This window comes from Hypanus sabinus, chromosome 2, assembly GCF_030144855.1.
Source record: "Hypanus sabinus isolate sHypSab1 chromosome 2, sHypSab1.hap1, whole genome shotgun sequence".
Lineage (NCBI taxonomy): Eukaryota > Metazoa > Chordata > Chondrichthyes > Myliobatiformes > Dasyatidae > Hypanus > Hypanus sabinus.
The window spans coordinates 130,476,908-130,490,228 of record NC_082707.1 but is presented as its reverse complement, the minus strand read 5'-3'; the positions used below and the strand labels follow the sequence as shown (position 1 = coordinate 130,490,228).

Below are 13,321 nucleotides of genomic sequence, written 5' to 3'. Positions count from 1 at the left end.
CCAGGTAGAGCGTGCTCCATCTACAGCCACACTCTGCCTTCTATGGGGAAGCCAATTCTGCATCTGCACAGCCATATTTCCCTGGATCCCATGTCTCTTGATCTGCTAAATGAGCCCACCATGTCAGACCCCTTCTAAAATCCCAATACACTATATTCACTACTCGACCTTAATCCAGATGCTTTGTCATATCCTCAAAGAATTCAATCAGCCTCAGGAGATATGACTTTCCCCTCAGAAAGCCATGCTGCTTATCCCTAATCTGACTATGCTTCACCAAACACTCATAAATCCTGTCTCTAAGGCTCTGCTCCAATAATTTGTCCACCAACTGAAGTAAGACTCACTAGTTTGTAATTCTCAGGGTTATCCCTAATCCCACTCTTGAACAAAGGAATAACATTTGCCACCCTCCAATCATCTGGTCCTATTGCTTTGACCAATGAGGACACAGAGATCATCACCAAAGCTGCAGCAATTTCTTCCCTCACTTCCCATAGCAACCAGGCATACTTCCTGTCTGACCCTGGAGATTTATCTATCCTAATGTTTTATAAAAGATCCAGCATTTCCTCTTTATGAATAGCAACATATTCTGGCATATCAACCAGTTTTGTGGTAGTATTCATAAAGTATTCATTAAGGACCTCCCCTATTTCCTCTGACTCCAAGCACATATTTCCTCTTTTATCCTTGATTGATCCTACCCTCTCTCTAGCCATCTTCCTGTTCTTTGATCCTACTCACCGAGGCTTTCTCATGTCCCCTTCGAGCTGTCCTAAATCGATTCTTAAGCTTCTTCCTAGCTACGTTGTAACTCTCACAAGCCCTGTCCGATTCTTGCTTCCTCAGCCAGAAGTAAGCTTACTTCTTCATCTTTGCAAGCTATTCCACATCTCTTGTCAGTGATTCAGAAACAGCTTCTTTCCCTCAGCCATTTGATTCCTAAATGGGCATTGAACCTCACTTTTTAAATATATATTTCTGTTTTTTGCACGATTTTTAATCTACTCAATAAAAAAGTATATTATAATTTACTTAATTATTATTTTTATTATTTTTCTTTCTTCTATATTATGTATTGCATTGAACTGCTGCTGCTAAGTTAACAAATTTCACGACACATGCCGGTGATAATAAACCTGATTCTGATTCTGATTCCGAGATCCAGTATATACTCTGTATTCAGCCTGACTACAAATTGTGTCAGGAATCCTTCTTGGACACAGGTAACAAATTCCACCCCATCTAATCCTTTAGCACCAAGGAGGCACCAATCAATATTAGGGAAGTTGAAGTCACCCATGACAACATCAGTGTTATACTTGTATTTTTCCAGAATCTGCCTCCCAATCTGTTCCTCGGTGTCTCTGTTGCTACTGGCAGGTCTACTGAATACTCTCAATAGAATGAATGCCCCCTTCCTGTTTCTAACATCCACCCACACTGACTCGGTAGACAATCCCTCCACTGCATCCTCCCTTTCTGCAGCTGTGGTACTACCCCTGATTAGCAATGCCGCTCCCCACCCCACCCCCCTTACTTCAGCTCAACTGTTTGTGATTGGGATATATATATTGTACAGACACTTAGCCATATAATCTCACGCCTCAAAATGGCCATTACTGTATGTCTTGGCTGTTCAATAATATTATTTTCAGAAGATTGCAATTGATTTAACTGATCACCCTTGCTTCATCAGCCCTGAAAGCATTGATAACAGATGTTCAGCAACAGAACAATGGGAACATCCCTCCTCTCAGGCTGGGTAAAGGGAATTAGAACCAGTTTTAATATCACCAGCATATGTTGAGAAATTTGTTGTTTTGTGGCAATACATAGTAATAGAAAAAGTCAAGAAAACAACCTCTCCCTCAATGTCGCAAAAACATTACAGGAGGAATGGAGATGGGCTAACCCCTATTGACATCAATGGATCTGGGGTTGAGAGGGTGAACAGCTTCAAGTTCCTCGGGATCCACATCACCCAGGACCTCGTGTGGTCTGTACTCACCAGCTGTGTGGTGAAAAAGGCACAACAGCGCCTCTTTCACCTCAGACGGTTGAGGAAGTTTGGTATGGGCCCCCAAATCCTTTCTACAGGGTCACAATTGAGAGCATCCTGACTGGCTGCATCACTGCCTGGTATGGGAACTGTACCTCCCTAAATTGCAGGACTCTGCAGAGAGTGGTACCGACAGCCCAGCACATTTATAGTTGTGAACTACCCATGATTCAGGACATTTACAAGGACAGGTGTGTAAAAAGGGCCCGTAGGATCATTGAGGACCCAAGCCATCCCAACCACAATCTATTCCAGTACTACCACCCACAGCATAAAAACAGGACCAACAGGCTCCGGGACAGCTTCTTTCACCAGGCCATCGGACTGATGAACTCATGCTGATTTGAGTGCTCTCTATATTGCATTGACTCTTTTATTCATTATAAATTGCTATGATTGTACATCGCACATTTAGATGGAGACATAACATAAAGATTTGTACTCTTCATGTATGTGAAGGATGTAAAATAAAGATAATTCAATTCAGTAAGTATAGATTTGGAATAGTGCGAATATAAGGACTCAGTTACAAAAAACAATACTCAAAATTCAAAACAAATCTGACGTGGTAATACTTTAGTTGGAGTTGCCATCAGCATCTGTATTTATTTATTTAGAGATACAGCAGGGAACAGCCCCTTCCAGCTCAATGAGCTGTGCCACCCAGCAACCGCCCTATTTAACCGTAGCCTAATCACAGCATGCTATGCAAATACCAATTAACCTACTAACCTTGTATGCCTTTGGATTGAGGGAGGAAACCAGTTTCCTCTGGGTGCTCTGTTTTCCTCCCACAGTTCAAGGACATAGCAGTTAGCAGGCTAATTGGTCATTGTAGAAAATGGCATTGAGGACAGTTGTTGACAGCAAAACAACAGATGCCTAACGCATCACCTACCAGTAAGCTGAGACCTCTTAAATCAATGCAAAAGCAGGCCTCACCACTCATAGTTTGGATATGAATGGCTTATGTTTTTGTGAGCCTCGTATGCACACAAAAATACAGTGCAATTGACATTAGCATCATGTACAGAGAAAGGCTTGTATATAATTCACCCAGAAAATTTGTCATTTAAAATCACTGAATACATGAAAACTTCTCTGGCCCTATATTCTTCTGGTCTTTTTGTTAACAGATAATTTCCCAGTCTTCATTTTACGGTTAACCTTAGGATATATACCATTAGTCAATTAGCTATCGCTTTGGCAATACTTCTAGCTAAATTAAACATTATGTTTGATAACAGTGATGTCTGTTCTGTGGAGCTACTGATGAAGTACCATCAAGGAATCAGAGCAGAAATTGATGCCAGAAACAGAAATTTTGTGTCCTGTATTGACTTGGGCAAGATGATGTTAGCCCGCAAACATCATGCTTCTGAAGAGGTGAGGATGAGGAAGATGTTATCATGGCTTTTTAAGCTTGCTTTCCTTTTTTTGATGCACAGTGGATTGGCTTCCAACATTAGATCTCTTAAAGCTGAATGAAATAAAGTGATGTTTGTTTATTGCTGAACGGATATAAAATCTGCATGCGGAAGACTTGTATGTTTGGTAGTCATAAGTTAACACATTACAGTAAACTTTTGTATTCTGTACTTATGGTGAATTCATCATCCACTTTTGAAGTGTTAGAAAATAATTTGCTGATATGCATTGATGGTTATCATGGTAACAAACACATTTAATTGATAAACTGTTGTCTGGAGTAAAATATACAGTGAGCATGAACAAACGTTGTAGATTACAGAATGGCACTTTTTTTTAAACACAGGCTGATTTGTGTTCTAGGTTATATTTACATGTTGGCCTGATCCAAGTGCATTATAGGTGCCCTCAACATCTTGTTTTTAACCCTTTACCTGTCAGATTATTATGCTTATCACCCACTTTGATATAAGTATTTCAATACGTATTAAAACAATTCTAAAATAGAAGCAAAACAAAATTCCGGCATCCAAAATAAATTAGTAACTTCCTTGTTTGCTGCCATGCAGGGTATCTGAGAATTTATAAAGCACTGGTGAGGCCTTTCTTCAGAGAATTATGAGGAGTTCTGGGCTCTTATCTTACAAAGGATATGATGAAACTGGACAGGATCCAAAGGAAGTTCACAAAAATGATTCCAGGGTCGAATAGCTTGTCACACGAAGAACACTGGATGACTCTGGGCCTGTACTCACTAGAATTCAGAAGACTGATGGGTGAACTAAAACCTATTGAATGGTGAAAGGTCTTGATAGAGTGGATGTTTCCTATGGTGGGAGAGTCTAAGACCAGATGACACAGCCTCAGAATAGAGTGTGTCCCTTTAGAATGATGAGGAAGAATTTCTTTAGCTAGAGAGTAATGAATCTATGATATTCTTTGCCACGGGCAGCTGTGGAGATCAAGCCTTCATGCATATTTGAAGCTGAGGCTAATAGGTTCTTGATTGGTCAGGGCATGAAGGAGAAATGGGGAGAAGGAAGGAGATTAGGGCTGAGAGGAAAATTGGATGAGCCAGTTTTCTACTCCTACATCTCATGCTCTTAATCTGCTGTGAGGTCTGTGCCATGTTCAAATCATAAGAGTGCAATGCTAAGAATGCAAGGAATGTACCTGAACTAAAAGTGTGTCTCCAAAGCTGCTAGATGGATAATGCAGCAGGAAGTATTTATTTTTTGAACATGCCTATTACATTTCACTGACTTTTTGCACCATCCTCACCATCCTGCAAGCTAAGATTTATTCAAGCTTGATTCTGTGGTGAGGTTCATCAACTGCTTGTTAAGTTCCATCGATGGTGCCTGACCTGCTGAGTTCCTCCAGTATTTTGTGTGTGTTATTTAAAGCACACTTGTTCTGTGCCTAGACTTTACTGTTCTGTATATAATTTATAAAATGTAATTAGTGGCTGATTCCTTGTTCTTCTGGAACATTCCTGACTGGTCAACTTGAAGTCTTATCCTCTTTTGTCTCATAATATGTAATCTTCAAAACTTTCTGTAAAAATTCAACATATCAAATATGTACACTGATGTAGACAAATGTTCATCATTTTAGATTAAGGAGAAGCTGGTACAACTCACGGAGAACAGAAGATTGATGATGGATAAGTGGGATGAACGCTGGAAGTGGTTACACCTTTGTAAGTGAATGGCTCTCAGATCTATGTTTTTTGCCATATTGATGCAATGCTGAGGGGTTGCTTCATTGTTGAGTGTGCTGACTTTTGGATGAAATGTTAAGCTAGGGCTTGCGTATGTTCTCAGGTGGATATAATAGCTTTCAGGGCACTATAATAAGGAACAGCAAAGGAGTTTTCTCTGAGTTCCAGTCAGTACTCATCCTTCAGTTATCACTAAAACTGAATATCAGGTAATTAGACCATCGAAGCTTGAGCTCCGTGCCTATCTGCCATACTTCCCAGCATGGCCGCCGGGTTTGCACCCCAAAGGTGCTTGCTTTTGTTTGAACTGAAGGATCTGGATTACTTGAATTTCAGAATCACCCCAGCATGACTTTTCTGAGCATTAAGTCGTTTCTGGTCTTGGGGAGGAGGGAAGGGAAAGGATTATCACTTACTCTCAAATTGACATTACCTGAACTGATCCAGAATCTTAATAAATTTCAAAGTTCTCTTTTGGAGGGATTATATCCTAGGAAAGGATATCCCCTGTTGCTGGGACAATTAACCATATTTGCACAGCTCTGCGGAATGAGTAATAAACGAAAGCCCTGTTTTGCCGTGCAAATAGCCGGGGTCCTCTGTCAACCTTTATCCACTGCAAGGGAACAAGTGGCAGAAATAATAAATTCATTAATGAATCAACTGTTGAATCTAATACAAGGTAGAGGGGGAGGCAAATTCTTTTTTTTTGTAATTTATTTTTTTATTGAAGTTCATCAAACAAACATTTCCATAAGATGTATTTCAGACATTGTACATATACATCATATAATCATATATATCACATATCTCCACAAAGTATTTATCTGAGGTATACACTTATAGAAAAGAGTGGAAAGAAAAAACAAGCAAAAGGAAAGAACTATGTACAAGTAGGGAGTGATCCTTTTTTTTTTACAACAGATTCATTGATTTGTGAGAATAAAATCAGGCCTATGAGGCATTATGTAGTTAAACCATTTTTCCCAGTATGAATCAAATTGTTCCAGCTAATGATTAACAGATGCTGTTATCTTCTCCATTTTGTACATGTCCATTGTAATTTCCATCCATGTATTTAAAGTTGGGCTCTCCTGTGATAACCATTTCCTAGTAAGAGTCTTTTTACCAGCCACCAACAGTATATTCATTAAATATTTATCTCTTTTCAACCATTCTTGAGGTATATATCCAAAATATATGGTCTTACTCTCCAAGGGTATTTCACATTTAAAGATGTCTTGTAGGGTATTGTGTATCCCCCTCCAATAGTTTTTGATAACAGGGCAGTCCCAAAAAATATGATAATGATTTGCATTTTGATTTCCACAATTTCTCCAGCAAACAGGGAGGTTACCATCATAATGGGATTTCTGAGAGGGTGCAATAAAATATCTTATCAAGTTTTTCCATCCAAACTCCCTCCATTTCTGTGAACTGGTACACTTCCATTGATATCTCCATATTGTTGTTCATTCTTCCTCAGATATAATTATCCCTCCTTCCTTCTCCCATTTTGTTTTAATGTATGAAGTAGAATGTGTTTTAAGATTTGACAACCCCTTATACATGCTTAAAATGATTCTACTACCATTATCTGAATTATATGCTTTTCTAAAGAGCTCTATCAAGCATGTATTTGCCTTGGTTACATTTTTAAGCGTCTTATTAACATATTGTCGCATCTGTAAATACGGATAAAAATCTTGTTTTTCTAATAAGTGTTTCTCTTTAAGCATTTCAAAACTGAACAGTGTTCCTTCTTTCATTATGTTGCAAAGAACTGTTATTCCTTTAGCTGTCCAGTCCTTAAATCTAGCATCCAATTTATTTGGTGTAAAATCCAAGTCATATGCACACCATTTAAGAATTGCAATATCTCCCTCTAGATTATATTCTTTTACAGTGGTTTTCCATATTTTAAGAGTCAATTTTACCCATGGTTTATCAATAGTATTTATGTACCTTTGCAGGTTATCAGCCAAAATTGCTTGTATGGGGATGGGAAGTATCCCCTCCTCAATGTTTTTCCATTGAGCGTCATATGACAACATATCACAGCTCTCAACTGTGCTGCAAAATAATAATCTCTAAGAGAAGGCAAGCCCCATCAGGGGGAGGCAAATTCAATTAGATTTGTAAATAACTTTAGAGAACTTTATAAATGATTGAAGCAGATTTTCCAAAATGCTTTCAATTTCCATCTAGTTTGGTGCAGACTGGTTTTGCATCACAAGCAGCCACCAACCCTAAGACTATGTTTCAGCTATGAATATAGGCTCCAGAGATTAGGACAGCTAAGAACTAAGATCAGGAGGCAGAGGAACAACTATAGGATTTCTTTGGATCAGTGGACTGGGCTGTGTTTAAGCACTCAGCTAGAGTTCTGAATGAATACACCAGGGCTGTGATGGACTTAATACAGCTGTAAATGAGTGTCCCCGCTAATCATCCAGAGCCTTCCCCAATCAGAAACCCTGAATGAAATTTGCTGAGGGCCAGATCAGCATTCAAGTCTGGAGACCGAGAATGCTACAAACGGTGCAGGTATGATCTCTGGAAAGCCATTTCCCAGGTGAAGTGGAGATTCCAGACTAGACTGAAATCAATGAGAGTTGCTTGACAACCATGGCAGAGTCTGAATGCTATAACCTCCTACAAAGTTAAATCAAGCGACATAGAGAACAGTACAGCTTTGCTTCCAGTTGAGCTCAATGCCTTCTATGCTTGCTTTGACTGGCAGAATATGGAGGAACCATTGTGAACCTTCACATCTCCTGATGACCCTTTAACCTCAGTATCTGAAGCTGACGTACGGGCCGGCTTCAGAGGGTGAATCCAAGGAAAGGACCTCTCCTGGACGGCGTGCCTGGCCATATACTATGGACCTGTGCTGACCAACTGGCTGCTGTTTTCACTGCTGCATTTAACCTCTTGCTTTAGCAGTGAGTGGTACCCAACTGGTTCAAGTCGGCTTCAATTATACTGATGCCCAAGAAGAGCGTGGTGACCTGCCTCAATGTGTATCATCCAGTTGCACTTACATGCACAGTGTTTCGAGAGGCTGGTGATGAAACATATCCCCTCCTGCCTGAGAGATGACTTGGATCCGCTCCAATTTGCCAACCAGAGCGACAGGTCCACAGCAGATGCAATCTCAATGGCTCTTTACTCAATCCTGAAACATCTAGACACCAAAGGTGTATACATCAGGATACTCTTTATTGACTACAGTTCAGCATTCAATACCATAATCCCCTCAAAACTAATCAATAATATCCAAGTCCTTGCCTCAATACCTCCTTACACAATTGGATCCTGGACTTCCTCACTTGCAGACCCCAGTCAGTTCAGATTGGCAAAAATATCTCCTCCACAATCTCCATCAGCGCAGATGCACCATAGGTCTGTGTACTTAGCCCCCTGCTCTACTCACTTTACATCTATGACTGTGTGACTAAGCACAGCCCCAACACCATATACAAGTTTGTTGATGACAGTACTATTGTGAATCATGTCAAAAGTGGTGATGAATAGCATGCAGGAGGGAGATTAAAAATTTGACTGAGTTGTGTCATAACCACAACCTCTCACTCAATGTCAGCAAGACCAAGGAGTTGACTGTGGACTTCAGGAGAGGGAAACCAGAGGTCTATGAGTCATCCTTATTGAAGGATCAGAGGTGGAGAAGGTTAGCAACTTTAAATTCCTGGATGTTGCCATTTCAGAGGACTTAAGTGTGATTGTAAAGAAAGCATGGCGCTGCTTCTACTTCCTTAGGAGTCTGCGGAGGTTCGGCATGGCATCTAAATCTTTGATAAGCTTCCATATATGTGTATTGAGTGTGTATTGATTGGCTGCATTGTGGCCTGGTTTAGAAACACTAATGCCCTTGAGCGGAAAATCCTACAAAAGGTAGTGGATTCAGCCCAGTACACCATGGGTAAGGCCCTTCCAACCATAGGGCATGTCCACATGAAACACTGTCATAAGAAAGCAAAAAACAGCATCCATAAGCAGAGATGCTCACCACCCAGGCCATGCTCTTTGCTTGCCGCTGCCATCAGGTAGAAGCTACATGAGCCGAAGGTCTCACATCACCAGGTTCAAGGACAGGTACTACCCCTCAACCATTAGGCTCTTGAACAAAAGGGATAACTACATTCACTTGCCCATCCATTCAGAATTTCCCACAACCAATGATCTCACTTTAAGGATTCTTTATCTTGTTATTTCTAATTATTTATTGCTATTTATTTGTATTTCCACTTGTTTTCTTCTGCACGTCGGTTGATCTTTCTTTCATCCTGTTATAGTTACTATTCTATAGTTTTGCTGAGTACACCTGCAGGAAAATGAATCTCAGGGTTGTATGAGGTGACATATCTGCACTTTGAAAATAAAATTTACTTTGACTTTACCAAGTGGTAACTAATGACCGATAAATCCATTTACTGTTTGTCTGGCTTATGATTGGCTGATTATGCTTTACGTACTTAACTGCGTGAGTATGGCTGTCAAAGGCTGTATTTTTTTCTCCATTTCTAATTAAACTTTGAACTGTGTGACTTGCTGGGCTATTGTCAAGAGTATTTAAGGACCCACTTCAAGGCTTTGGAGAAGATGCAGAAGGCATTTATCAGGATGCTGCCTGCATTAGATGTATATACTATAAGAATATTGAAATTAGAAGAAGGATTGAGATTGCTAAATGCACGTTTGAGCAAGATACTAAAGAATATACAGGTGGCCCCCATTTTTTGAACGTTTGCTTTACGACAGCTCGCTGTTACGAAAGACCTACATTAGTACCTGGTTTCCCTAACCAAGGAGGATTTTCACTTTTACGAAAAAAGACGCCCGCTTTATACGTGTGTTTACCCCGAGAAAGACTACCATGACCGTGAAGCCTTGTGCGGGCATTTGTGGGCGCATGCGTGTCCGTGCGTATGCGCGTACATGCTGATTTTTTTTTTCTCCAAATCGATTTTGGCTCGCTGTCTACCCAATTTCGATAAGTGATACTACACCGTACATACAATATTTCTACTTTATATAGGCTGTGTATTTATCATATAATTCCTGTTTTTACTATATGTTCAAGTTATTTTAGGTTTTATGTGTTATTTGGTTTGATTTGGTAGGTTATTTTTTGGGTCTGGGAATGCTCAAAAATTTTTCCCATATAAATTATTGGTAATTGCTTCTTCGCTTTACGACATTCCGGCTTACAAATGGTTTCATAAGAACGCTCTACCTTCAGATAGCGGAGGAAATCTGTACATACTTTCTATGGGTTCAAAACTCAGAGTGTTGCAGAGCTACGTTCAATCCACGATAACGTATGGAAGTGAAAGTTCAACAGTATCAAAACAAAATGAGGGAAGACTCAAAACTGCAGACATGTGGTTTTTGAGAAGAATGATAAAAATATTTTGGAAGGACAGAGTAACAAATGAGGAAGTGTTGCAAAAAGTTGGAATAAGAAGAGAGCTGAAATTGTCGATTAGGAAATAGCGGATGGAATTTCTGCACAGAGGAAGGAGAAGCTCAAACATCTTGCAGAGACGGTAAAAACTAAAGGAAGGAGTCATGGTTGACAGCACCTGCCATTCATGTATTGCATCAAGGGATGCACAAGCAGAGGTTTTGATGAGCTTATTAGAATTCTCAGATTGAAGACGATGATCGCCCACATCATACAACACAGCACGTGATAATGATGATGATGATTTTAAGGATAGGTTGGACAAACTTGGATTGCTTTCTCTGGAGCAGCGGGGGCTGAGGGAAGATCTTCATAAGATTGTTAGAGTAGATCTCTTTATCCAAGGGTTGAAACATCTAATATTGGAGGGCAAGCATTTAAGATGAAAGGAATAAGTTCAAAAGAAATGTGTGGGGCAAGAATTTTTTAAACGGAGTTGGTAGTGGAGGCAGATGTGACAGATATTTTGAGAGAGGTGTTCAGAGATCAGCATATAAATGTGCTAAGAATGGAGGGATATGGAGCATGTGTAGACAAAAGAAATTAGTTTGGTTAGCCATTTAATTATCAGTTTAATTAGTTTGGCATAACATAGTGGACAAACATTCTGTTGCTGTTTTAAGTTGCCCTGGGTCTGGACTCATGCATGGGATAGTATCAAATCCCTTGTAAACTGCTCCGGTGACATACCTGCTATGCTCCCGAAACTCCACGTTCATGAACAAATAAATATTCTGAAAATTATCATGCATGCGTCTATCCCTATGTTAACTGATGATAAACTTTGTTTTTTTTCCCCTTTTTAGTACAAGAAGTATGTCAGTTTGCAAGGGATGCTTCAGTTGCTGAATCATGGCTGATTTCTCAGGAGTCCTATCTCATCAGCCGTGATATTGGCAACAGTGTGGATGCAGTTGAAAAACTGATCAAGAGACATGAGGCCTTTGAAAAATCAACGGCTACGTGGGATGAGAGGTTTGCTGCACTGGAAAGACTCACCACTGTAAGTAAAAACTAGAAGGTGCACTCAGCTTCACCCAAATGCTTTTATCTACCTTGCACAGTCTAGTAATAGTTCCCTGGCAGTTCATTTTGATGCATGAGGAGTGATTATGAAAGTGGCATTCTGCAGTGATGAAAGCCTTGCTACCTTTTGTTTGGACTAAAGTGCTAATATCTACCTATCTTCTATCTATTTGATCCAATTTTCCCCTCAGCCCCAGTTTCCTGCCTTCTCCCCATATCCCTTCATACCCTAATCAATCAAGAATCTATTAACCTCTGCCTTAAATATACAAACTTTGTAGATAAAGACTTGGCCTCCACAGCTGCCTGTGGCAAAGAATTCCATAGATTCACCACTCTCTGGCTAAAGAAATTACTCCCATCTGCATTTTAAAAGGATGGCACTCTATTCTGGGGCTGTGTCTTCTGGTCTGAGACTCGCCCATCATAGAAAACATCCTCTCCATATCCACTCTATCAGGACTTTTCACCATTCAACAGGTTTCTATAAATCACCCCTCATTCTTCTGAAATTCTGAATACAAGCCCTGAACCAACAAATGCTCTTCACGCGCCAGGCCATTCAATCCTGGAAATATTTTCGTAAACCACCTCTGAATCCCCTCCGGTTTCAGCACATTCTTTCTAAGATAAGGGGCCCAAAGCTGTTCATAATACTCCAATTGAGGCCTCACCCATGCTTTATAAAGCCCAACATTACATCATTGCTTTTATATTCTAGTTTAAAAGTGAACAGAGTTGAAAAGGTGATGGTTATTTCTTCAGTGGCTTGAACAGGGCATGACTGCGCAAGGTCAGCCAGTGAGAACAGCAGGAAGAGTTTAAAAAGAAGACAGCTTTACAGAGCGGGCATCAGAGGAGCGGGCATCAGAGTAGTGGGAGACAGAGTAAGAAGGCTTTGGCTCAACAGGCCTTCAGCGATAAAGGGTCGAGGCGAGGTAGGTTATCTGTTTAGAATACAGACAGAAAGTACATGTGTGAGGCTGGTTTTCTGTGCTCGGTGTCAGATGTGGGAGGTCCTGGAGACTCCCAGCCTCCCGGACAGCCACGTCTGCACCCGGTACATCGAGCTGCAGCTCCTTAGGGACCATGTCAGGGAACTGGAGCTGCAGCTCGATGACCTTCGTCTGGTCAGGGAGAGTGGGGAGCTGATAAAGAGAAGCTATAGGCAGGTAGTCACTCTGTGGCCTGAGCAGACAGATAAGTGGGTAACAGTCAGGAGGGAGAAGGACAAAAAGCAGATGCTAGAGAGTACCCCAGTGGCAGTACCCCTAGACCATAAGTACTCCTGTTTGTGTACGGTTGGGGCAGACGGCCAACCTGGGGGAAGCAACAGTGGCCATGCCTCTGGCCCAGAGTCTGGTCCTGTGGCTCAGAAGGGTGGGGAAAGGAAGAGGAAGGCAGCTGTCCTAGGGGTCTCTATAGTTAGGGGGTCAGATAGCCGATTTTGTGGATGTAGGAAAGAAACGCGGATGGTAGTTTGCCTCCCAGGTGCCAGGGTCCAGGATGTTTCTGATCATGTTCATTATATCTTGAAGTGGGAAGGAGAATAGCCAGAGGTTGTGGTACATATGTTGTTGGTACCAATAGG

At 40.8% G+C, this 13,321-nt stretch overlaps 1 protein-coding gene across 5 annotated transcripts in view; it reads left to right on the top strand.

The window, feature by feature from the left end:
- LOC132383862 (spectrin beta chain, non-erythrocytic 1-like) overlaps positions 1-13,321 on the top strand; it is a 319,162-nt gene that overhangs the window by 239,271 nt on the left and 66,570 nt on the right. For all 5 annotated transcript variants that reach the window (XM_059955064.1, XM_059955073.1, XM_059955068.1 and 2 more), the window contains exons 28-30: positions 3,313-3,451; positions 5,111-5,195; positions 11,511-11,707. In XM_059955064.1, coding sequence (XP_059811047.1) covers positions 3,313-3,451; positions 5,111-5,195; positions 11,511-11,707 — 421 coding nt within the window. The remainder of the gene's footprint in view (positions 1-3,312; positions 3,452-5,110; positions 5,196-11,510; positions 11,708-13,321) is intronic.